The sequence below is a fragment of the Pyrgilauda ruficollis genome, unplaced genomic scaffold (assembly GCF_017590135.1).
Source record: "Pyrgilauda ruficollis isolate IOZ18807 unplaced genomic scaffold, ASM1759013v1 scaffold85, whole genome shotgun sequence".
NCBI classification, from domain to species: domain Eukaryota; kingdom Metazoa; phylum Chordata; class Aves; order Passeriformes; family Passeridae; genus Pyrgilauda; species Pyrgilauda ruficollis.
The window spans coordinates 3,513,785-3,541,161 of NW_024530488.1; the positions used below are offsets into that span (position 1 = coordinate 3,513,785).

Consider the following 27,377-nt stretch of genomic DNA (forward strand, 5'->3'; position numbering starts at 1 on the left):
AGCCAACTGTATGGTTTTATTAAAAAAAATCACTCATTGCCTTGGTCCTTTCTGAAGAAGATCTATGTGTTTGCGGACCAGAATATTCTGCTGATGAGGAATATTTTTCTCCTGGCAGGAATCCAAGCATCAAAATGTGGGTTTTCGTAACTGTGGTGAGTAATCTGTCAGCAGGGAGACCATGACAGCCTAGAGGAGGAAGAGAAGAAAAAAAATCCAATCACATTGGAAACAGATACTCCATAAAAATAAATAAGGGGAAAATATTTTCCAGCTTTGAAGCCTTGTGTTGAAAGTTATTATCCTGACAAAAACGGTACACTTAGATTTATTTGCTAGAATTTCTTATGATGAATCAGGCAAGAGCTGAAATTCAGTTAGGATGTTCTGTATTGTAGCTGATAGATTTTCTCAGTGTGGACAAAATATATTAATGGACAGCTTAGAAGCAATTCACACAAGCATTTAGATCAAATGCTGAGGCCTTTTTGGCATGTTGTGATGTATTCTCAGCTACTTCTAGGAGATGCTCTAGGTACCCAGACATCACATGGGCTGGCTTGTGGATTCCAGCACTTTCCATTAGCATCAGTGAGAGCCACACTAGAACATGGACTCTGAAATTTATCCCAGTTTAGCTATACTTTCTGTAGTGAAACATGGAAAATGCTCACTGAGGTCAAGAGTGTGCCATCCACCCCTCCTGCCCTGCCTGCCCAGCCTCAGGCACAGCTGTGAAATGGCAGTGATGTACTCAGCTAAATGAAGTGTGGTGTTGCAGCAGCTCCGCTGTCCCTCCCACGCCTGTGCTCACAACAAACCCCACACTCACCTGGCTTGGGCAAGGCTTTACCTGGTTCTTTACGTGGTGCTGTGATTTCACAGCAAGGTCTGACTGCACATGGTTATTTTGGCTCAGCACTGGATTTGTGAGGGTTCTCCAGGGGCTGTGGTCTTGCTGCCTGTCCTTCCTTTCCCCTCATCACTGCCAGGTGTGGAAATCCAGGGCACTGGGAATATTTCTCTGTCTGCTCTGGGGTGTCCTGGCCCTCAGGGGAGCCCTGGCTTTGACCCTCATTCATGGAGAAAGGTTCCTAGACTTCAAGATAGACTAGAATCCACTAAAGTGTGAAATAGATTATAGGCATCACTTGGTGAGAAATTTAGGTTTTGGGATTTTTAGTATCTTGTGGATGGAAGCAAGATGGAGGTTTTAGGGTGGAGGCAGGTTGTTCTTCTTTACCTTCTTCTTCCTCCTTCCTCATGGGTTTGGGTGGCACTCTGTAATTGGGCAGAGAAGTCCGCATTGCAGGCTTTTTGGGATCAGTTATTGGGTTAAAAGGGAAAATAATCTAGGTGTCCTTTCTTAATTGGATAGTTTAGTCTTCAAAGACCTTGTAACAAGAGATTGTTAGCTATTTTGTGCCTTCTAATGAAAAACTGCCAAACTCACAGTTGTGAGTTATTTCTTATCAGTCTTTTTTACTGATAAGAAACAATAAACACCTGAGTCCAAACATGAACTACCGTCTCAAGAGCCTTCAGTCCCCACCCAGAGAAATAGATAGCCAGGGTCAGCCCAGGCACACAGAGGTGCCTGAATTCCAGCTGTGCAGCCCCTCAGTGCTGCCCATTCTTGGCTGCACTCAGCCCTGCTTGCATCTACAGCTGAGCAAATAATCTATTCTTCAGTTTGCTCTCTGTGCTACAAGTGGTAGAAAATACTATATAAACATGACCCATACATTTATTATTTTTATAGGTTGATAAAATACAAAGATGACATTTTCCTTTCACCCCCCCCAGCCCCCCGCAAAATGTGCATCTGGAACCCAAAGTGAAGGGCTTCTTTTCTTTTTAAAAAAAATTATATTTAGGTCAATTAGAAACACTGCAAAATTAAAACAAAAAGATCTGAGCATTATGTTGAATTTTAAGGACAAAAACTATGAATTTAGCACAAATTTGTTAGTAATTTAGACTGTGTCCAATATCTGGGGTTTTAGCAAACACAACACTAAACCCCTTATTTATTCATTAGGAGCACATCTAGGCTTCATCTCAGAACTATGACAATGCCATCTCTCTTTTTCTTTTCACCTCTGAAAGTTTTCACTAGCTTTTGTCAGCTTGGTGGATCTAAAGCCAAAAATAAATAATAGGCTACTGAGATCTGGCAGTAATTTTCTGAAATTCCAGGAATGCTGAGATGGGAGTTATGGTTTATGTTAAATGCCAAGTGTCCCCTCATGGTTCCCATGATCACACAGTGTCACCCACACCATAACTTTTCAGGATCTTTCAAATCTTTTCTCGGGGAAAGTTCCCACTGATGTCAGCAGCGGCTTTTCCTGAGAGAAAATAACTGGTTTTAAGTGTTTGGGAAACTGCAGTCTCTAAGACCAGACCCTGGGACCTCAGCGTTTAACATGTCTTAACTGAGAAGTTGAGTTAACCATTAGAGTAAGTCCAGTGATTTAATTACCAAAAAAAGTGACAGTTTATATTGTAGATTTCACTTAGTGATAAAACCTGGGTCAAGCAACAGCAGAATATCACCAAAATAGATCACATTTGTGCCCAGAAGTATTTGTGCTACTAATGTTGTCTATAGTCACAATTGTGATGTGGGGTAAATTTGAAACATATGTTTTAACATTCACTATTTACTGTAACTACTAATGTTGTCTATAGTCAAAATTGTGATGTGCTGTGGGGTAAATTTGAAACATATGTTTTAACATTCACTATTTACTGTAGAACCAGGTTGAATTCAAGCCTGTTGTGTAAGACAGAACAGAATTGACCCTAACCTCCAAATAATGTTACCTTATTTTCTTTTTTTTTTTCTTACCATAATTGTCCATTTTCTGTTTTCAGCCTCCTGGAAAACCAATGACTGTGGAGAATAAAATACTTCATCATCAACTTCTTCAGGTTTTCTGGGTAAACAATGTAAAAAAGTCCAGTTGGCAGCAGCAGATTTTGCAGTCTGTAGATTAAAAAGCATATAAAATACAGACATATGTGAGGACATTACTAAAATCCTTAACTAGTAAAAAAGTTAACAAATTTTATATTAACTCCCACTCTGGTTACTTGCATGATGAACTCAGAAGAATTCCACAGACTTCAAAAGAATTCCTCATCTGCGAATAAGATGGGAATATCTTCATGCAAGTCTGTAAGAGTTCAATGCTGACTTCACAAAAGTCAAAAAGTCACTCCAATTTCTCTGAGTTTAGAAGTGGAGTGAAAACCCCTCAGCTGCACGTTCTGGAGTTTGATCTCATTGGGAAGCTCTGAAAGAGTCCAAGTCATGTGGAGTGCATGACATAACTCAAACTCTGTTATCTCTGTGAGTTTTCTAAGCTGGAGGGAGGTTTGCATGTGGCTTTTCCATGGCCCCACTCAAAAACCCCTCAAACTCATGCATGGTTGATTCTGATTCTTAGAAATACAAAGTGTAAAAACATAAATAAAACCCAAAATCTCAGTTTTTACCTGCATTGTAATCTGATAACCTTGAAAGGCCTTTTGTCTTTCTTTCTTCTCCTTTTCTTGTCCCATGCTTATCCATGTGTCTGTGACTAAGACATTGGCACTGTCTGCGGCTTCCAAAGGGTCTGTTGTGAGAAGTAACTTGGTACCATACTAATGTGAATAAAATAAGATCACTAAGACAAGGAACTTCATTTATAATGAAAATAAACTCTATTCAAACTATTCTACTAGGGTGTTTCTTAGGCTCCTACCTCTCTGGAGTTCTGTTCAGTTATTTTAGTTATCCTGAGGTCCGGTTCAAAGCCCTGACAAAAGAGATGATAGATAAGACATCATGGAACATGGAACATGTATAAGAACTTCACTTATTAATAAGAATGGTTAGAAAAATACTTATTGAACCATTGGCCATGGAAAAAGAATAACTTTCAGAACTGTAAAACGAGGAAACTATGCTGATTTTGTTGAAAGTTTATTTTGGAGATCAAGTGGCGAAAAGTGCTCTAAAAACATAAGAAAAATGTATTTTGACAGTTACAGAATTAAATGCATATACAACATTTAATTTTTTTTGTTCTAAACTGATTTTTAAAAATATTTTATATTGCATTACAATGCAACATTCTAAAAGGCTGCACCACCAATTTACATTAAATGAGATGCAAAACTTCCACCCATCTGAAACAGGCGTAACTTTTTTTTTTTTTTTTTTTTTTTTTTTTTAATGGGGAGAGTACATTGAATGGGTTTATAAGGCTTTATCAGATGAAACTGTGATCCTCCATGATTTATACTCCTGTCATGTATTCCCATTTCTGATGTTGGACTCAGTAGAAACACTCCTGCTTTGCATCCAAATAACTGGATTGGGATTTTGTACCTAGGTTCTGAAAACAGGCACTCAAGGTAGATGCAGGCACCCCCAGCTGGGGCCCTTGAGCAGTGCCTGAGTGTTTCAGACAAGCCTGGGTGCAGTTTGCCTTCCTTTCTCCAGGGATTTGTTTTTTCTTACCCTGGGAGTGGCGATCCTCAGGTGCATTCCCAGCTTTGCCGCGCTCGTCATGAAGGAGTGCAGGACGTTGTTGCCATCCCCGATCCAGGCCACGGTGAGCCCCTTCAGCCCTCCATAGTGCTCCTGCCAAAGCAATCACAAGCTCTGGGGTAACTTTCCAGAGGAGCTGGGCAGGTTGATGGACAAGATGGAATGATCAGAAGGGTCTGTGTGAAGGCAGCTGGCTGCCTTCAAGTGCTGCCTACATGGAGCACACCTGGAATTGCTGCTCCTACAGGATAGTCACAGAAGGAAAGCTCTCCTCATGTCATACAAGAAGGGCCAAGTGCTGCTGCTTCCCCTGGAGGAGGACACATTGGTACATGGGAGAAGGACACATTGGCACATGTGCCATGTGGTGAGGCTCAGGCTGAGATTCAGCAGCGGACACAAAGTGATTTTAGCATCACTGATGTACAGCTGTTCTTTGGGCCTCATAAACATCAGTGAATGTTAGAAATAATTAGAGACAGTCCTAATGCCTGAAATAGAACTCCTTCCAGCTTTCCCCCTATTGCTCTGGCTTGGTTGCCTCTGCATGCTGTTCCCTGAGGCCATGGCAGTGGCCAGGTCCTGGGAGTGCATCTTCACCCCCAGTGCACAGGACAGCAAAGAGCAGCACTCTGAAAGCAGCTGTGCCACTCATGGCCTGCAGCATTTGTTCTCCATTGTTCAGCCAAAGAGTGCAGGGATTTTTTAAAAAATGTGGATTACCCAAACTTGAAACAGCATTACAGAGTTAACTGTGGCTTTGCCTGATGGCACTTACAGCCTGGCCATGTGCAGTTACTCTGTCCCTCCACCCCAAGCAGATAAGGGCCTAAGGAGGAACAAGAGTAACAGGGATTACATATTTCCAGAGCAGGACAATTTGAGGCTCCTTAATGAGCCTTGTTTTAAATATGCATGTTCATAGGCACTTAAGCTGATACCAAAATTTTTACAAAGACATAACCAAATTCTATAAGCCTGCTCTGTAAAACTCTGTCTCATTACTTGAAACAATTTCTGGAGAGCCTTTTATTCTTAGTTCAAATCTGGGCCATGCAAATTGCATTATAGTAGCTGGAAGCCAGACAATGTTTCAACACTTTGTGTGACATGATTCAATGCTTGTCAGAGAGGATAAGCATCCACATTGTACTAAGTGGCAACCTTGCAGTTGCAGAAAAGATGCCAACAGACTGAACAGGAAAAGGGCTGGGACCACCCCCTCCTCTCCTGGCAGCAGCTTCTCCTAAGCAAATAGTTTGTGAAGTTGTTCCAGAACAAAGTTATTAGCATTTCTTTCAGTGACCACAATTTTGAGTCAAAAATAGTAGTAATTGAAAATTGAATGACATTAAAGTGCTGTAAATACCTAAACTGGATAGAGTCCTAGACTGTTCAGGTTTAAGGGGTAAAACTATGGTATTGCAAAAATATTGCTTTTTCTGCCAAAGTTTGTTAACAGCAGGCTCATTGGCAGAGGTTGGATGCAAGGGCATTTACAGGAGAACAAATCAGGACTTTTTGGACATGGAAGTTATTTCAGTATAACCATTCTGCAGGTCTCCAAGGACCTTTCAAAGTCCTTCCACATCTCCTAGGTGCTCCTAGGAGAAGGCCAAACTGAAGCATTTATTTAAGGTGTTGTTTCCATTTAGAGCTTAGTGATAGCTGAGACCAGAACCCACAGCCAGAAGCAAGTGAGACAGTCCTGAGTTCTTTTCATCTCACTGTTTAAAAATAGACATCTCAGCCTTAATACTCCAAGCATTGACTAGAGTCACAAATACACTGCTATGTTAAACAACTTCACCTTACTGCCAGCTGCTGCTCTGCATTAAAAGAAGCACAGCGCATACTAAGTGCTTTCCTCTGTTTTCCCAAGCTGCTAGCTGTTACAGATAAAATATGGAGTACTGGACATGCCTGTATAATGATCCCTGATATGCAGTGCAAATTGCAAACCACATCTGCAGTGACTACTGTGTAGAGTGGACATAGCTGAACTGATTTTAATGAAGATATTTTGCTAATGGAAGGAGTCATAGCAAGGCAGAATCAAGCTCTGTGTGTGCCAGTGAAGCCGGTTTTGTATCCTGTGCTAGGCTTTATACTGCCGCTGGTGCACTGCTGCTGTAATTCAAACCTTTTCATCTAAAGCCAGATCACTGTGACTGTGACTGTACTGCTTATGAGCAAACACACACCCTCAGCTTCCAGCAAAGATGAGGTGGCTCTGCTGGTCAGAACCAGAAAGCTTGGAGGCAATACAAAATCTGCAGTAAATGAGACACACTTCCCCTCCTGCCCACTCCCTCTTTTATAGTGTGTACTTACACAATCACACAGGTGAAATCCTGCTAAAAGTGTTTTGCCATGATAGTAACACTCTAAATTAAATGAAAGCCTTTACAATACCTGCTGATCACCAGAACCTCTGCAGAAATTTCCCCTTTGCATCCCTCCCCAGTTTTTACAAATTATGTTATATTGATGTAGGCTTTACTCCTTCATGGGTGTTCTGCAGTTTCACTCTATATTTGGAACATGACTCCTAGTCAAGCCACACAAAAAATTAACATATTTAGAAAGTCTAGAGCCCTTCTCCCTTATGAAGCCTCCAACACAGTTATTGCTGCTGTAGTGCCATAAAACTTGCCTGTGTTATTCTCATGAAAAATCCCAGCTAAATAAGTATACCAATTTTACATTCAATTTTCTCACTCTCATGTTGTTTTTACAATATTTCATTCTGTTCTTATCCATGGCTGAAATGTATCAGTGTAGACAACTCTGGGAAAAAATAAGTTTGCTCAGTGATTTGACCCTGCTGTATGTGTGGAGAAGACTGGGTTAACTAATTAGGGACATTTGTGCCTGCCTCTGCCTGGACTTGCTTCCAGCGAGACTGAAACTCTGACACCATTATAGATTAATTCTGAAATGTTTGACCACAACTGTCATAACAGCCCTCAATTAAAACAAGCTTTTGAATAATGAATCAATAATCTGTCAAATTTTAAAATGGAATGCCGGGGACTAATCAAAGCTTTAGCCCTTCGGGAGTCAGTGCAATCCAGTAAATGAGAAACTGGGCAAACTTGGATCTTCTGGTTCTCAAACTGGGCTGAAGGCAGATGCTGGGCCAGTTTTCTTTCTTACTCCCACACTGGTTTTTGTCATGGTTATTAATACAGTATATTTTAGAGGATCAGGACAGATCTTAGTTGGGATTTCTAATTGTTAGAATAATAGGGATGATGATGGTGATGAATTTGAAAATTGTAATAATTTGAGGTCTTGGGATCACACAGCAAGGAGAATTTGAGAATATATTGCAGCCCTTTTCAAGCTGGGCAGCATTATTTGTTATGCTGCTTAAAAAGAAATCACCGATGTATTTCTTATGCCAACCATTGCTTTCTGAAAAAGAAAATCCCCCCCAGACCAGTGACACAAAAAGCTAGTGGCATATGGATCCACTCTAATTACCAGTCTGGCCATCCTGCAGCCAGCTACAAGTGAGCTGATTTGGCCAGTGACATTAATATCAATTGAATCAATGTCAATACCCGGGCTGTCTCTGGAATACAAATTGTGTGCTGCTGCCCTCCAGCCACGCTGAGCAGAGCAGAAGCTCAGCCACAGCTCCTGCCCAGGACACCGAGAGGCACTGGGTGGACTCAGCTCGTGGCTGTTACAGCACAAGCAGGGGAGTTAAGGGGCTCAGTGTGTGCTCACAAACTCACAGTCTTTAAAGGCCAAATCCCCAAAAACGGGTTCTTTACGTGTTTGCAACCATTTTGAATGGGTTATAACTCAAGCACGCTCAGCTCAACACAACCTTTAAGAAGGAAGATAGTGTATATATAGGCTAAGAAAAACATTTTTCTTGGCTTAATAGAGGGCATTAACCCTGAGCACAATATTAAAGGACAGAGCCAGCTTAGACTTCAAACACGTGAGGGGATCCAGGCTGCTCAGGAAGAAGGCACTGGGCAGGAGGATGCTGAACCTGAGGAATCTCACCCCAATATCCAAAACAGGAGCACACTTCATGATCTGAAAATAATATTTCCAGGATGAGAATTTGCCCTGAATACAGAATGAGAATTGACAGCCCTGAAAATAAACCAGCTCCAGTGTTTGGGGGATGCAATGGACTGTACTAAAATAACGATACTAAAATGAACCTGTGAAAAGGGAATAGAAGCTATAAGCAAGAAAACATTTTTTTCAAAACAAACCGTGCAATTATGTAGTTTCAAAGGAAAGAGAAATTTCTTGAGGAGGGTTCAAGAAGGCACACAACAAAATTAATAGGATATAGAAAATGGAAGAAGAAAAATGTGCTAAGCATGAAGAGGACCAGAGTGCACATAGAGCTGCACTGGAAAACAGAGAAGAAAAAAAAGAAAAAAAAAGAAGTACATTTTGGGTATGTACTGACAGCAGGGAGGAACAGGTCCAGGCATGAAAATATTTATGGGCATGGGGAAGAGACATTTTATAAGGAGAAACAAGCTGCACAAAGTCTGTAGTTACATTTAAATATTAGGCTAGCAGTCTGTGCCACTACTGTAGTTTGCATATATGTATAAATCAAATAAATTGCCTTTGCGTTGCACAAAAACAGTCTAAATGTTATGTATGGTCTTTCAACTCATTTAAAAAAATCAGTGGTACCATTCCACATCCCTGTATTAATCTTCTTGCAGGTGGTATTTGGATGACATCTTGCTGAAAATCCCATGAGAAACTTGATTGGGGTAAGCAGCAGCTAGACCCCGTGGCTCACACCTCTTCAAGAGTTAATCTCACTTCTGTGGCCTGGCAGTGTTCATTATATGATTAAAACATTGTTTCATTACATGCCACTCGAGTCTTCTCCAACTCACTGTACAGTGCAAAGAGGAAAAAAAGGGAGCAGAGGAACAGAAAGGGAGAGTTCAGGCAGTGCCGTCACCCACAGGGAGCTCTCCCCTGCCTGCCCCTCTCTCCTGGATAAGAAAGCAGGAATGGAAAGTGAGTCAGCACCAGCAGTGCAACATGCCCTTGGCACAGCAGGGTGGCCACCCAGCTGCCCTATAAAGATCTCCTGACAAATTTTAGGCTAAGGAACATGCTGGAAAGAGTCAGAAGAGATGGGCAGATGGAGGAAATGGTGCTCTGCTTATTGGGCTGAGTGTGAAAGTGCTGTAAATTTAAAAAAAAAACCCTCCCATGTCTGTATAAAAGCTGAGCCATTCCTTGTGCTCTAAGTGCTCACTTTGTCATGACACCTCCCCATGTCAAATATGTCTTTTGTTTGAGCACCAACTGCTGTGGACCTGTTTCTTCATCACCAAAGACATCCTCCTTTGTGTTTGGTGCAGCAAGAACACCCACAGCTTAGTTGGGATTTCTAATTATTAGAATAAGGAAGATGATGGTGATGAATTTGAAAATTGTAATAATTTGAGGTCTTGGGATCACACAGCAAGAATTTGAGCATATATTGCAGCCCTTTCAAGCTGGGCAGCATTATTTGTTATGCTGTTTATTTGTTGGTGCTGCCCTTGGAATTCAAGCCAGGGAAAAGTGCAGCCTGTGGGCTCATATTCACCTGGCGCTTCTGCCACAGCTGCCCTGTGCAAGGATGCAATGGAGGAGCAGAGGGTGATCAACAGAGCATGTTCTCATCCTGCTGCTTTCCACAGGCTTCCCCCTAAGATCAGTGCAGAAAGAGATGCATCTCCAGAAGGTGACTGGGATGCTCACTGGACTCTCTTCATTAGCTGGAGGTGGAGTAGAGGGCAGCAGCACTGTGAGCCTGGGTGCTGGAGTCAGTGGCCGAGATAAATCCAAGTTTAGGGGCAGAGATACCCATGGCTGTGTGGGCTGTGTGTCACAGATTGTTCTGAAGAATGCTACTCATAAGTGATGAAATGCTAATTAATAAGGTGTTTCCAAAACAGAACACCCCACAAAACACAACCAGAAGACTCTCCTGACCTATATTTGCATACAGTGTTTAAAACAAAACGATGACATTCTCACTACAGCTTACTGTTTTATGCAATTTGAACATTGAGGCTGGCTCAATATGATCTCACAAATCTCCCTTATCCTGAGGTCTGTAAGCATTTTAGTCTCAAGTTCACCAATTTTTTTTTTTGTCTCTTCACCATGAATATAACATTTTACAAAAAATACTTAAAACAAAGAAGTGATTTCCACCAAACATGAGTCTTCCAGTATTTAAGGTTTAAAGTATGAATAATTTAATATTACTATCACTAGATCTTTCCCACACACTGAATGTCCCATAGCAAAGTCCCCAACAACTGAGAAACATAGCTGAATAAATCAGAAAATTATTCTGCCCTACCATTTTCAAGCAGTGTTGTTTTTATTCATTCAGAAAGTAAACAAGGTCAGAGGAGTTCATCATAGTTGTCAACCAGCCCTGCAGTATAATAATCTTTTTTATAAGCCAGATCCTCAACCGATTGTAAAACCACGTAGTCCTTCTGTTCACAGATAAACATCTGGTATTCTGTGTGCAAAATGTTATCCCGTTGTCAGATCCACTGTTACATTAGATAAAAAATAAAAAAATACAATCTCTTATAACTGTTCTTTGATGTGAGCAAAGTTTAAACTGGTTGAAGTGCCTGAACACTAAGTGTTGGTACTGGTAACATTAACTGGCTTTTCAAAACAAATTTGTTCAATCAATTTCCTAATACATAGATAGTGATTCTTTTTAAGCTGTCCATAGATTAGAGTCCTTAAACTCTAGAGACAAGAGCAAACTACTGAGTGTTTTCAAGCCAATGGAAAAACTTCTGCTGGCTTTGCCTGAGCCAGATTCTCATGTTTGTCTTAATATGTACAGCCCTCTGTACATTTTTTGAATTGCAGACTAATTCCAATGAAATACTTAATTTTGTGCTTAACTTCAGTTCCACTACAGCTGATACGACTATGTAATTGTTTTAAATTAAACAGGTCCTTAATTATATTGCTGGATGAAGATCTCTTTAAACAACAAGTGCCATGTAATTACTACTTTGAAAAACCTAGGGATAAATTGTTTTGAAGATTACTTCCCCAAATACTTACTAAGAATTAGCAAAAAAAAAAAAAATTGTTTATATTTTTACCTGAAGAGTTAGGTAATCAGCTAAAATCTGAAGAGGATGGTATAAATCAGACAATCCATTGATTACTGGGATCGTGGCTTCTTTTGCCATTAGGTCCAGATCATTATGGTTATAAACTCGAGCCAAGATTGCATTTGTCATGCTGGACAGCACCCTAGAGATGGCAGAAAATACTCAAGTCAAATATAATAAATATACCCCTATTGCACTCTTCACCATGCAACACATAAATATTAATGAGAAATGGTAATGAATCAATATTTTTCAGCTATCTGAATAATTTATCATGCCTGCAAAACATACTCAAATGTAGCCATTTAACAAGCTGCTAATAAGTAAGAAGTTTCACTTCCTAACACTACTATAGTAAGTAAATGAAAACTGCTGCTCTATTTTATATTCTTTTCTCTTTAGCATTTCATTGTAGATGGAACATTGATACATGTTAAGCTTTCTGAACTAAGATAAGAGATTGTGTGATACTGTAACAGTTGAAGAATTTGTTAATCTCAGAAGAGATAAGGTATATTATTTTTTTCAGTCTTTTAGCAAAGAACAAATGTAGCATTGACTGAATAATATAGACTCTGTATGGTAGCCCGACTCTGTGAGGGTCAGCAATAGAGATCTGTCTTCGATTACCACAATTGTTTACTGATCTTAATAAACACAGAAACAGAACAGGCTGGGATTGTTGGTCTGCTTTCTCCTACCTACACACCTCTGTATTGACTCACAGGGTATCAGCATTCAAGTAATGCCCAAATTTCAAACTCAGAACAAGGGAAGGGGTTGCAGAACTCCTGTACCACTCTGGCATTAACTTCATTTGCTGAAGTGTGAAAGACACAGAGATTAGCATAGTATACTCTGAATTTTTTAGATAAATTAAATATGGATTAGAGTTCTTAATTTCTCTGCATTTCTGTGTTTTAATCAGGCCCTGAAGCCTGACTTTGAAGTAGCATTTTGTGTGTTTTCATGTTATCTGAAACAGGACCTTAAAACAAAACAAGGGAGGACTGAATTAGAAATATGGGGGGGAAAAAATCCTTGCAGTAACTGCCTTCCTGATTAGCCATGACAAATTCTTGCATCTCCTCTTGTGGAAATAAGGCTGTTAGTACCATCATCAGCAAGGCCTCCTGATAAAGTCAGTTATAAGTATTTTCTACTGACACCAGACATTCCTCACACAAGCAAAGCTCTTATAAAACGTTACAAGATTGCCTGTAGAGCTCCCTCTGAAGAAAAGACTGTCGATAGAAGCTACAAATGAAAAGGAGGAACTGAACAAGGTATTTACTGATTACAGAGTACTGGAACAGTTACTGCTAGTGCCATTATTTCTTCTTAGCTCGCCAGTTTCTTTCCCAGGGGGAAACCTGTTTTGTTCTGAACTGGTCATCAGGGATGTGATGCATGGTTCCTTTTTATGGCCATCTCACTGGTGGACACCCTGAACAAGACACAGCCAGTCCCCATCAGTCAAAGGGGCAATCACATTGGGAAATTGCTTATTTTCCTTACAGCTTTTGTTTTTCCCTTTTAAGATGTCAGCTCAGCTGATTTCTATTTGACACAGCTAATCAAGAAATTAAAGAAGATGTTCCTTCATAGGGTATGCCATCAGGGAAAATTCAGTCATAATCACCAGCTAGTGAAAACTGCTGGATTTTCATCTTTAGTCTGTTGGAAGTAGATCTCAGATTTATTAGACACCTACCAGCAGGACATCAGACAGTCCTTCTGCCAGCATTTCTAGATGTCATGTCTTACAGTAGGAAAATCAGCTGTGAACTGGCTTTATTCTTTGTGAAATCAAAATAAAACTAAACTTGGGGGAAAAAAAAACACAAATAACCCTCACCTGAAAGTCTATGATTACAGGGGAATGATTAAGTCTCCGATAATTTATCTAGTTTAAAGAAAACCGTGTAAGGCTGGAATTGCATACAAAAAAAATAAAAGTCCTGAATGTAAAGGAGGCTTATCAAAGGTGAAGTTTTGGAAGCTGAGGGCTGTAAGCACAAGTTCATGAGGTGACTACATTTAATGTTCTTATTTTATCAAGGAATAGGTTTTTCTCTCTTTTCACTCCTTTTCAAAATCATGAGACTATGGACTTCAAAATCCCAGAGCCTGGAAACATATTATATTGAAACACTGAGTACATCAAAATACTGTATATATCTCTTTTCAAAGTAATTTTTATTTCTACAGAGAAAACCTGAATTTCTTTTCCTCAGCTGTATCCTCTGAGGAATCCAAAATGAAACACAGAGTATGCCTTTGGGGTATGGCAGACTTTTGAATTTGAAAATTGGGCATTTGCATATGTTTTGTATAGAATACTGCTATGCAAGGTAGTTTTGCTTTTGTTTTGACAGTTTATATCCATTCAAAAGCTTTAAACTTCTGACAAAACCACTTCACTTTCACTCATAGTCTCACAGGGACAGACAGTGGATGTGTTCTCAGCAAAATAAACCCTTTCCCCATAAATGCAGAGATTAATGCCCTAATAATTCCAGTGGACTGGTTAAATCACCCTGTGAGCTCTTCAGGGCTGCCACTGAACCTGATGGCCACTGAGCTTTAGTGATGCCCAGTGGAACTGCTCTGCAGTGGGAAAAACAGACACAGTACTTATATTTCATTTCAGGTACTAGATCAGACATGTTAAACAGCACTGAAAGGCTCAGAGCTCCTTAATGGGTGGTAACTTTTTGCCACAGTGTCAGCATAAATGCAAATGTCTTGTGAAGCATGGAGGAACTGATTTATGAGCAGGTAATAAGTCACTAAAAATATGTTCACAGCAGCAATGCTTTCAACCCTTACCTGCAGCAGTTCTAATAAAAACTGTGACTTTTATGGATCTGTGCCCCTTTCGCTTTAAGTCTCAATCTCAAGTACTTCAAAGGCCTTCAGAGCCCCAGACACATGCCTGTAAATATTTGAAATACCCTCTGGGTCTACTACAGGCATTCTTTTTCTGTTCTTACATTTTCTGAATGAGGTTGGGATGTCATCTTTCGTTCACAAGAAGCACCAAGGAATCAACACTCCAGTTGTTTTTTTGGGTAAACTACTCATCCTTGATTATGCAGCTAGTAGTATTTCTGCATTTCTGCTAATGACAGCAGCAGTGGAGCAGAGCACTGGGACTGTAAGGATTTGGGAAAACCCCCTGTCCAGGGGGTAGCAGGTGAGAGCTGTGACTGAGCAGAGGAGCAAAATCTCCAGGTAAGAGTCCTGGAAGAGCAAGCAGTGACAGAGAAAAGGGGGCTGAAGGTTTGTTTGGGGAGTGGATATTGTAGGAAGTTTATCCGCAGAATGGGAATACCTGCAGAATGGCTGGAAAATTTACTTGCTTCTATTTATTGCCTTGTTTCTTGTAGTTTATTGTCTGCCTTTTTCCTTTTTTGCTTGTGCAAACAAAGGCCATTCAGGACACTGTAAACAAAATATCTAATGTCCCTTTACTGCACATTTGGGAAGAAGAAGAAATTAAAATTAAGCTCTGGTTTTGTGTCAGATTTGCTGTAGGGTTGGCATCTGAATGGCAGAGGCTCCAGTGACAGTCCTGCATGGCTGGTGGGGCAATGCTTGCAGAGGTTATAACTGGGAAGTGCTTTGGAAGGGCCTTGACTTCATCCTTCCCCTTCCTGAAGGTTTGGCTGCTGGGGTTCACAGCCATCTTTGCAGTAGTGCAGATGAGGGATGCAAGGTGATCAGAAGGAGGGAGCACCTCGCCTACAAGGAAAGGCTGAGATACCTGGCATTATTCAGCCTGGAAAAGAGAAGGCTCCAGACTGACCTAATTCAGCCTTCCAGTATCTGAACAGAGCCCACACAAAAGATGGAGAGGGCTTCAAGCTGACAGAGAGTAGATTTAGATATTAGGAAAAAATTCTTTACTGTGAGGTTGGTGAGGCACTGGCAGAGGTTGCCCAGAGAAGCTGTGGATGCCCATCCCTGGCTGTGCTCAAGGCTAGGCTGGATGGTGTGGCATTCACATTCCCTGAACATGATTCCTTCGCCCAGGGTTTTCTCCTGGGAAGCTGAAAGGCAGCGAGAGGCCTCAGAGAAAAGGAAAACTATTCTTATCTCATTTGCTTCTCCTGTGTTGTGCTCCTGTGGAATGTATTTGGAGATTGTTTACCCAAGGTGATTGCCTGACTGGACTCTGGTGTGAGTTGCATTGACCATTCAGTGCCAAGCTGTGTCGGGACTCTGGAAAGAGTCATGAGTTTTCATTATTATCTTTTTAGCATTTAGTAAGTATCTTTTCTGTATTCTTTAGTATAGTATAGTATTATTTAATATAATATAGTATAATAAAGTAATAAATTAGCCTCCTGATAAGTCAACCTCATCATTCCTTCCTTCGTGGCCCTGCATTTACAGTAGGATAGGACTCTGAACAGCCTGGTCTAGTGAAAAGTGTCCTTGCCCATGACAGGAGGGTTGGAACAAGATGATATTTAAAGTCTCTTTGAACCCAAAATATTCTATGATTCTGTTGTTGCAGCTCATTTTGATTCTGGCAGATTTATGTATCTAGCAGAGAGTAAGAGTTAAGTACTTCCAGGCCTCAAGGGACTGCGATTTTTACTTTCTACTATCAACACCATATGTCTTCCATTTCAGTAGTAAAAAAACAAGGAAGGAAAATTTAAAATGTTCAAATGTTTGATCTTTTTTCTTTAATTTTGTTGGATTTCATCACAGAGAACAGCAACACAGTTCTCAAATAGTCTCTCCCACTGACTGAGAGCTGTGGTATTCAGCAAAGGCAATGGAACTCATCTGACTGATTGCACATTTGAGTTGAGCCTGATGACCTTGACACTGCATGTCTTTCACCAGAACAAAAAGGACCATCAGACACTGCTAACCTTCCAACAGCTAGGCCTGGCTGACTCAACCCCAGGCTGCAAAAGGGCTGCCTAGAAAGCAGGATAATGCTAAGGCAGGATGAAGCTTTAGTAGCTGGAATGCTATGGAAAACAGCAGGAGCACCTGCAAAACATGACCTCATGTTCTGCCAGCTTTCTTCGACAACAGAGGCAGTCCACTGCAGAAAAACTCTGAGCTCAGGTCCTCCCTGCCCCAGCCAGGGAGACAAGCTGCTACCCAGCCCTGCCTGTGAGGCTGGGCATGACTGACATCTTCCAGGACACAGTGAGAGAAGGGAGCCATAGCCCAGCCTCCTCAGCAGTCCTGGAAGCTGGGAAGGAGGGTGCAGCAAATCTGAAACTGGCTACAAAGTGTGGGTCCAGTTTCATGCTGCTGAAATGGGGGATCAGAAAGGCCCTCGGTGCCACCCTGTCACTGCAGGGACGCTGCTACAGCAGGCCAAGGCCCACCAGCAGCTGGCCTAACTAACATAAATTGTGTCTTTGCTTCTTGATTTTGCTCCAAGGGCAGCAGAATCAGAAGGTTTGAGTCTTGTTAGAATATATGTGCTGTCATCAGTTGAATTACATGACTACTGAGGTTCATAAAATTGTTCCATTTGTAAATGTAACTCTAATCAACATTCTATATGCCAAAATAATTCTGTGTGGGAAGTGTAGGATAGCTTGAGAGAATGGAATAAAGGTTTACTGAGCTAAAGATTCTGTGAGCTGATCTGTAAATATTTAAGAAATTTGGACTACCTTCTGACATTTTCCAGAAATAAAATATCAGATTCCAAAATTCTGTAAGACAGGTGTCAGCCCAATCAACAACCAAATGCAGTGATCAATCAAGTGACATTTTACCAACCTTGCTGTATCTGTGAGACTCTCATTAGTGCCCAGATGTATATCTTGTGTTGTAAGGAAGGAAGCATGTCCTCCAAGGAGACAAAATCCTAAATCAGGAAAAAATAGGAATAAAAAAAATAAAAGATAAATTAAACACCAGCACCTCATATTTACAGCCAAGATTCAAAATCTTCTTGATATAAAATACATATACAAAAATAAAAGTAAAACTCATCAGGATATCAAAATGTTAAAATTATTAGCTTTTGACACACAAAATTTCAAATAAATGTGCTTTGGAATAAACCCACTAAAATGTATTTGTTATTGAAATCCTTAGCCATGAGTTCTGATCTGTGATCACAGGAACAGTGATTCAAGCTCCAGGGCTACACATTACCACACGCATCACTGTTGCTCCCTGTAAAGAGCCAGGTAATCCATTCATCATTCTGCATTTCTGCTTCATGGCACTTTGCACCCTGGAAGGACCATCCGAGTCACCTGGTGCACTTCCACATCCTTACAAGGATCAACACTGTTTTTCATGTAAAGTCACTCAGACAGAAAACCCTCCTCACACACTGTAACAAACTTGAATTTGGTCTCAAATGGTCAAGTGCCTTAAAAATTATAATGCGAGAAAGAAAAGATCTCAGGCCCTGCCAGCATCCCTCTACCTTGCAATAATTAGGAATTTGCATAGAAGTCCAAAGAACTGGATGGATTAGGTATGAAGAGTAAAATCCATTCCTGAGCAGGAAACCATGGAAAAACTTGAGCATCATTTAAGAATAGAAAACATTTTGGGGAACTTCAAAGGTGTCTGAACAGTGTTTTAGATGAAGACAAATTGCAGTTAAAGGCAACTCTCAGGCTCTCTGCTGCTTTATTTTAATTGCACCACCATAGAAAGTTATCACAAGCAACCATTTGACACAGACAGGGAAGAAATGATCTTTTCACCAACATCTGAGTCTCTGTGTATTTGCCTGGTTTAAGTCCGAGGCCTCTTTCTTCTGAATCTGAGTGTGAAGTCCCTCATGGCCACACATTGAGAGGACGTGGCTTGATGAGGCTGTTTTATGAACTGTCACTCCCTTCCAGTACAGAGATTTTCTGCAGGCAGGTCCTGCCCTGTCACTAGCATTTCTGATGGAGGAAATTTCCAGAGAATCTTAGTATGGACAAACCAGCCTTGTTGAGGCAACACTGTGGGGGCGTGAGTCTTTTATTGTGACAAAAATCTAGTAAGAAGCCCATCTTTATATTGCCAGGAAGAGAAAGGCTGCACACAGCATAGAAGAGTAGAGAGCCCCACTTTGTTTAACAAACTGTGATATCGTGGAGATGCTGATGAATTTCATGCTGTTAGGAAAAAAAATTAATTTTAAAAGAGAGAAAAAAAAGAGTGGAAAAGGAAGAAAAAACTAGAAGAAAAGGTCAAAAGCTGCTGAAGCTGGCTGTATCCATTAGATGGCACTGCTGACAGATTCAGCACTGCAGCTTCAGCACAGTGGTTTTACAGGTCTGCCATGGATTAAAAACTTCGTCCCACAGCTGCTCTTTAAAAGAGGATTAATCTAGGACTGAACACTGAAACCTTTCACACATAAAACCAACAGGTACAGGCAGCAGGTGTGGGCTCCACAACTGGGCTCCTTACACAGAGCAACCCTTATTAACTTCCATCTGCTGGCAGCAGGGTTGAGGTCAGGTTTTCTGTTTTGCATCAATTCAGCCAGCCTCTGGGGTTTAAAATACAATAGATAAAAACAATATTGGCAAATAATTCTTTTTGGACTGCCTCAATTTCCCTAAATGTCAAATTAAAAGTAATGATGCTCCAGGTCCCACCTGAAGGGCAAATTTCTGCTCCCCTAGCCAGTGTACACTCGTTTTATTGAATGGACCCTTTTAAATTGCTTGTTGTTTTCATTAAGGATTGCTCCAAATCTCAACATATTACAAGAGCAAACTTTTAAGGATGAAGCACCATTTATTCTACTATTGCTTTTTTCACCTCCCCTCTGCAACTCAGACACAAACACTGCATTTAAAGGACAGTGTATGCAAACTACACATCACAGCCTGTTTATTCAGTGCCAATTTTCAAGTCAAGACCTCAAGGATAAACTGTTGTTGGCAGTAACTTTTCCTTCCCAAATTCTTCCGGATTTTTTTGGAGTCATATACAATTATGTTATTTATTCCTGCAAGTTCCACACAATACAGCAGCTCTGCATTTTAGGATTCTAAATGCATATATATTTTGGTAGATGATTCACAGTCCTGGCAGGCTCCAATGGACATGTTCTGTTTTCTAGAAATGATGTCCAGGTAAAACAATGGGAATCTGAACATTTATTCAGAACTGCCAGATGTCAGGCAGCCCAGTCAGAGCTGCCACCTGGAGTCTGTGTACATAGCAGGGCCCTGATGTGTTGAGCTCTCTGCTCATGAACTGGCCATCTGTGCAGGGCCTGGGAACATATTTCCATACAAAACTTTCCATCTGGAAATACAGGAGCTCTGTGCTTTAGCTTTGTATATAGTTGCGGAGACAGAATCTTTTTCAGATTCTTCATGCAGACTACCAGTAGAAAGCAAAATAAAAGATGACTTTTGAAGGTATGCAGGCACCAATTCAGCAAATAAACATTGGAGTGCTCTGTGAAACTTGGAGATCTAATCCTTTGGTGTCACAACCTGGTCATATCCAAGGTCACATGCTAAATATTTATATGAATTGTGATATCTTCAATAAACTACTACATGTTCATACTGCAAATCCAGAATAGATTACCTCATGTACACACTTCTCACTACTGTTAGTTTTCAAAATACACAGTTTCATGCCTCAGGCTGTGGCACATTATTGACCCCATTTATGCAGACTCTTTCAGACAGGACATGACTGAAAGCTTCATGCCAGGCTGTCCCTGCTGCGTGGGGTAAGGGGGCCAAAATGAATCCTGTAGTTCACAGGTTGGCTACACAATTCTGGAGCTGTCACCAGGAGACACATATAGTCATCTTCTCAGACTCAAAGGAAGGATCTTTTTCAAGACATATGGATTTGCATTTATTAATTTCCTCATTGCCTGCCTGGACTTACAAAATAGAAAGTATTTTTCCATTTAGACATAAAGAACTCTCCTAGGCAGCAATTGCAGAAAATTCTTAAAGCAGAAGCTAAAAATTGATAAGCAGTTTTTAGAAGTTCTTTTCAAGCTACCCTTTTAAGTGAAGGGTAAGCTAAGAGTGCATTTGGGCCCTCTGTAATGAGGCCAAGCTAAATAATACTTAGCCATTCAAAAAGAAAAAAGACCCTGTACCATCTAATACCATCTCCACTACTCATATGCTACGATGTAATTATTTCTGTGACTCTGTGTAGCAGTTTTCAGGCATGGGCATCATGTTCCTCTCACCCCACTCTGTAGGAGGAGTGAGTTGGGAGTAATTTCACTAAAGCCAGTGGCACTGAACCCCCATAAGGCTGTTAATATTTTGTATATTGCAGTGCACAACAAGAGAAGGTAGGCTGAGCTTTCCTATGTGCACTGCTTCCTCTCTATTTCTGCTCTGTGAAATATTGTCTGCATTCAGTGTCTGTGAAATGGTTGGATTTATTTATGACTTATTCACTAAAACATAACTGCAGCTGTATATTTTAACAGCAACAGTGACACTCAGATTATTTTACACCAAAGCTATAACAAAAACATCCAACTTGTGCCATGCCTGAGGATGTTTATTTTACCAGTAATACATGACCATGTGAATAGATCTGTTTTCAAAAAGTACACAAAATTTTATGCAGAATGGGTATGGGATTCTGACTGTGAAGAGCTGACATTTTCCAGTGTAATAGCAGATATGTCACATTTTCCAATAAAATAGCCAGTGATAGAAATAAATCTCCTAGGCTTACAGAACTGGATTTACTTTGCCACTACTCTACGGAAGTTACTTCTAGTCCTGCATTAAACTTATCACTACTTAGAAATGGTAAAATTATATAGGTTTCAGAAATACATTAGGACAAGATTAAAGAGGCAATTAATTATACCCCAAGGAGATGTATATTATTCAGTACGATTGCAATGTCATTAGGATAAAACAGTTCAGAGAAACATGATATTGGAAAACGTTAAATATCAACTGATCTATTGCAATGCATCATAAATTAATGTTTTGATAATTTTCAATTGATCTGGACAATTGGGAGAAATGCGAAAAGGTCACCCCCAAGTTCAAGAAGGGCAAGGAGGACCCAGAGAAGACAGGCTAAGCTGCCTCACCTCAGTCCACGGGAAAGTGATGAAGCAGCTAACCCTGAAAACGATTTCTAGGCAGATTAAGGATAAGAAAACTGTCAGAAACAGTCAGCATGGTTTCACCAAGAGGAAGTCATGCTTGAGCAGCTTGATCAACCTCTGTGATTTATGACTGGCCTGGTATATGAGGGGAGGGCAGTGGGTTTTGTCTGCCTGGACTTCATTGTGTCCATTGACAGTGTCTCCCGTGAGATCCTCCTAGCCAAGCTGAGGATGCCTGGCTGGATGAGCAGAGCATGGGATGAGTTCAGAACTGTCCAAATGGCCAGGCCTGAGAGTGGTGGCCACCAGCAAAAAGTCCAGTTGGGGGCCAGTGACCAGCAGTCCCTTCAGGGTCCATTTGTGTCCAGTCCTGTTTAACACCTGTGTTAAGGGTCTTGACTGAGTGTGGTTTCAGCAATCCTGCTGTTGACACAAAACTGGGAGGAGTGGCTGGTCCAGAGGGATCTTGGCAGACTGGAAAAATGGTCTGACAGGAGCCCCATGAAGTTCAGCAAGGAGAGATGCAAAGTCCTGCACCTGAGGAAGAACAGCCCCTGCACCTGGACGTGATGGGGGCCTCCCATCTGGGGAGCAGCTTGGCAGAAAATGTCCTGGGGGTCCTGGTGGACAGCAAATTGAACATGACCCAGCAGTGTGTGTACCTTTCCAGCAATGGTGGTGAGTGGTGCCCTGGACTGCACCAGACAAATACTGTCAGAAGGTGGAGGGAGGTGATCTTTCCTCTTTATAAGCACTGGTGACCTCAAGAGTCCGGATTTGGGGTCCTCAGTATGAGAAACATGGACATGTGGGATACAGTTGGGATGTCCATGCTAACAAAGGCTCACAAAGATGGCTGAGGGACTGAAGCATATTTCATATGAGAAGAAAAGCTGAGAGGGCTGGGACAGCACACCTAGAGAAGAGAAGGCTCAGGGGAAACATTGCTAATGTACACCTGAAGGGAGGAGGCAAAGAAGACAGAGCCAGGTGTTTTTCAATAGTGCAATGGGCACAGTCTCAGAAGACCCCTCTGAACTGTCAATTCTATTTACTGAAAAGCTGATTGAGCAATGGCATAGGTTGCCACAGAAGATTGTGGCACCTTCATCCTTGGAGATATTCAAAAGGCTTCTGCACATGGTCCTGGAAAGCTGGCTCTAGAAGACCCTGCTTGATCAGGAGACTGGACCAGATGACCTTCAGAGATTACTTCCAACTTCAACCACTCTGTTTATTTCTTTTTCAATAATGTCATTCTTTGTAGGCATAGGGACAATAGGAATTCTGAAAACTCTTCCATGGTGTTAATATATCCCAACAAACTCCTAAACACTGCACAGGGAAGATTTTGTAATCAGTGCTTTCCAAGTCTCTGCTCTGTAATGAAATGCACTGATTTATTTGTTCCTGAGAGTTGCAAAATTTGTTTAGCTTAATCTCATCCCCAGGACCTTGCCCTACAAGTGACCTCTCTCAAGTTATTGAAGGGGCAACTCTTGGGAAGAGCTATTTGAGATGACTCAGGAACTTTATAAATAAACACTCCAATCCACTGCAATTGTCCACTTTTACTAGACATTAGAAAATTGGTATTAAATTATCTTGTTTAGCTGAAAGGAACACATGTGGCTCCACATTTGTTTTGAGTTAGAAATTCCAAGGACGGAATCATTTATGTTAAAAAAGCAGCTGAAATGTATAGAGTTTTTGTGGGAAGAAAAAACTTAAGTCTGCCTTTGAAGCAAAGTCTTAGGCTTAACAGACTTAAGACCAATTAACAGAAGGTGTGAAGTTAATGCACAGAAGCTAAACTGCATTAAACTCTCTTGTGGAAGCTCTCATTCAGAAATAAATTTGTTTTATTTCACTGGAGCTTAATTCTCCCTTGGATGAATTTATGTGCATTAACTCCCATCCTTAAGTTAATTCATTTGAACTTTCCTGAGCTTCCTCCTTCCATAAGCCTTCAAAAGCCAAGGACTAAGTAGTGTTTCCCTCAGAATACAGAAGAATGAAGGATAAACAGATCCAGAGAATTCATTACCTGGCCATATACCAGGATGGCAGGAAACAAGAAATTGGACTGAAAACTCAGGAATTAAAAGGTGGGTGGTCTTCACAGACAGGGAATGCACATTAGTAAGTCCTCATTATCAGGAGAAAACAGAAAGCAACAACAAGTCTGCTTAAAGAGCAGGATCAGCAGGCAAATGGCTGTGCCAGACAATACAAAGGCAAATTCAGAAATGCTTGAAGTTAACGCATCTGCTTCTTCCTTCCATTATTTTTACCTTCTCTCTTACAACTTGTAAAGAAGTGTGAATACTCAACAGGTTTCCTCTTCCTTCACTAGGGAGAAGTGAGGGATGCTGGGTCAACTTAAATGAAAAAAGAGCAAGTTCTTCCTTGATGCTTCACCAGTTCAGAGTTATTTCTTGCTATGAATGATTAATTGATGAGTTATTTATTTCAGCAGTGCCATTGAGTTCAGAACAACTACCATGTAAATAAAGATACTATAGGTACATGTTTCAGTGTTTGCAGGACTGTAACCTAAAAGAAAAATGTTCCAGTGCATGATATGATTAGGCTAATATCCTTGAGTCTCCATCAAGTTATCTTCCCCTGTAGGTAATCATGTTAATTTTTCCCCTGAATTTATATCAAGGCATTACTGTGATTCCCAGCCTAAGAACATACTTTGAAATGTAACAATGGTAATGCATATTACATTAGAAAAATATTTATTAGAGCTTGTACAAAATTCAATTTGTGATGCTTACTGAAGTAGATGTTAGGAAATGTACATCTTGCCAGTACAGCTGGGAGCTTACAATAGAAATACTTACTTCTGCCTGTTACTTTATTTCTGATCTACCATGTTTTGCAAGATTTGGACAAAATTTCAGTGACCAAAGCCATGTGCTTGTGAAATTAATATGCAAGGTGAAACACAAACAGCCACCATTCTTTTCTTATTTTTGCTTTCAAAGTTTAGGTTTCTCCTGAGTACAAATGCTAAATGCAAAATTATGCAGTGTTTTTCAGTACATATTCAAATATACAGTTTCATATAAAGTCTTACTGTGTCATTGCTCAGACCTACCTGTTTCTGCAGATAATCTTGTTCTTGTGCTTCTCTTCTCAAAAATCATGGCCAAAGATTTGCCTTGCATCAATGGCAAATACTGAAACATGAAAAATGAAGTTATTTCAATTTTATAATCATTATACTCTTTAAAGTATGAAATACTTCTTGCACATTTTAATTCATCATTAGAAAAGTTGCAAAAGTGGGGTTTCTTACCTGTGCTTTTGTTCTCCTGCTCTTCAATGAATTTATTAGCAGTGGAAAGGTTAAAGACAAAGTAGTAATTCTAGGCCCAAAAGGAACTGCATTTTGGCACTCAATTTGAGCCAGCATTAAGGAGAACTCAGATACTAATTTAATCCCATGCAGAGAAGTGTCTTCTGTTTCCTACATTTAGTGCTGCATGTACACCATGTGTGGATGGATGGGGTTAGCTGACAACAGGGAGCTAGCTGCACAAACCTGTTTAACCTTTCCCCTCACAAAGTCCTCTGAAGTGTTTAAAGAATATCTCTGGACACTTTGCAGGAAGGCTCTTTGATTTGCAGCACATGATTTACAGTTTTAAGAGCTCAGGAGATTTTGTTTAGGACAAGACAGCTGAAAGGCTTTTTCACAGTACCCTTCAGAACAGTATTTATTTCAACATCTGAGGGACCTAAATGACAGTTAAATCATTTTACCTCTCCTTCATGCTTTATCCTTTGTTTCAAATCTGATGCCATCCACAGCAAATACTTCAGCTCATCAGCTGTGTAGTTCTGCAGAGTAAGGAGGTCCCGACCTCTCAGATCAACATTCATTTGAGCTGGTGTCCCATACCTGTGCCAATAGAGCAAAAAAAATGTATATTTTTTGCCATTCAGTGCTAAATTATGTATGTGCTAAAGCCACTGGTCAAGCACCTGAAATCTCTCCCACTCCCCTCACGTGACCCAGCTGGATCATCCTGATAGATCTGTGTTAATTAGTTTAAATAACTCCTGTCACACAGGCACCGCATGCCACTACGCACTATATCCACGGCCACTGTAACAATGTTTCAAATTGCATTACAAAATATACTTTAGATGTAATTTCTTCTGTCTTCTGAGATGCATACTGCAACTGCGTGCTGCCTGTCAAATAAGGCCATTCAGATCCTGGAAAAATGACTTATGTGTAGAACCCAGAGCTGCCCTTTCTGGGAACAGAACAACAGAAATGGATCTTGGTGCTGTTTCTCCCTTCTTTTTGCTGTGTGCATGAGTAGACACTTGCCACATTTCAACCCCACTCTCACAAAAGGTGGCACTTCTATAAATGCGTATGTAATCTCTTCATTACACTGGGGAAAAGGGTAAAAAAAGCCCAAGAAACCAGCCTTACTGTACCACACAAGAGGCATTCTGGACATGTGGTGTTTATTCAGTGTATTCTTTTCTATAAATGCATATGTAATCTCTTCATTACACGGGGAAAAGGGTAAAAAAAGCCCAAAAAACCAGCCTTACTGTACCACACAAGAGGCATTCTGGACATGTGGTGTTTATTCAGTGTATTCTGGCCTCCATCCAGATTTAGGATTTCAGAATTACATGAAATTGAATGTTGATAATTACTCACAGAAGTTACATGATCAAATTTCCTCTAGATTAATTGAGGCATCTTAATGAAAATCTTGTCCAAGCCCAGGTTTCACAGACTAAAGGTTAACAGGGAAGTGTGGCAGATCAGGCCTTTTCCTGGCTCTGTGCTTACAGCCCTCCTTAGCACTACACAGCCCACACTGTGCTCTTGCTAAGGTTTTAAGGGTATGAGCTAAACATGTAGTTTATTTAAAATCAACATTTTTAGACTGATCTAATGAAATGGAGACCCAAGCAGTGCAAAGAAGTGGACTGAGTGCAGCTAATACTTTTCTATTTCCAATTGTATTTGTGTTTTATATTTGCCTTTAGCTCACCATTGCTCAGATGCAGCAACTGCTAATTGCCAAGCCCTGAAGTCCACAGCTAGGAAAATATGCCCAGATATAGCCCTGTGAGGCTTTGGACACAATCCCACATGGCAGCCTGGGCCCCAGAGTGCAGAGCCCTGGCTTTGGGTGGGCTAAACAGGGCACAAAGCATGGGCCAGATGGACAGAGCCAGGAACTCGTGGGCAGGGGCTCTGTGTGCAGCTGCAGGCCAGGGATGAGGGCTGTGCCTCAGGGCTCTTGTTTCACTTGCGTTTAAGCCATTTCAGACCTTTCCAAATTCTTTATTTCTGTCCCATTCCCTTTCAGTAGGTTCTGCTTTGATTTTCAGAGTGGCACCTTCCCAACTTAGTGCTCTTTGTGTCCTCCTTTCTTTCCTGCCTTTCTTTGCCTGCTCTGTTTCTTTCCTAGTGTCCATCTGTACCTGTGGCAGCTCAGCCAAAGAGTCTCACCACATAATTTTTCCCAGTCCATGTGCTAAAACAGCCCTGGATTAAGGCATGAAGGCTGGCAGTGAAATGTCATTGTAAGACCTTGGGTTTCAGCCCTTT

General features: G+C 40.8%; 1 protein-coding gene across 1 annotated transcript; it reads right to left on the reverse strand.

Moving 5' to 3' along the window:
* On the reverse strand, positions 1 to 26,381 carry OTC (ornithine transcarbamylase). Its single transcript, XM_041487878.1, has 10 exons — positions 26,363 to 26,381; positions 25,553 to 25,737; positions 24,885 to 24,966; positions 17,470 to 17,557; positions 11,692 to 11,845; positions 4,517 to 4,639; positions 3,756 to 3,809; positions 3,505 to 3,654; positions 2,855 to 2,992; positions 1 to 189 (listed from the first exon to the last, which is right to left on the reverse strand). The coding sequence occupies exons 1-10, from the start codon at positions 26,379 to 26,381 to the stop codon at positions 130 to 132; spliced, it is 1,053 nt and encodes a 350-aa protein (XP_041343812.1). The 3' UTR covers positions 1 to 129.
* Between the last annotated feature and the right edge of the window lie 996 nt (positions 26,382 to 27,377).

Bases quoted from the DNA above. Each gene is read 5' to 3' on its own strand.
- OTC (XM_041487878.1), bottom strand. The intron at 3,655-3,755 runs GTAGGAGCCTAA...TATTCACATTAG, and splicing joins CTGAACAGAACTCCAGAGAG to TATGGTACCAAGTTACTTCT. The intron at 2,993-3,504 runs GTAAAAACTGAG...TTTAATCTACAG, and splicing joins GTTATCAGATTACAATGCAG to ACTGCAAAATCTGCTGCTGC.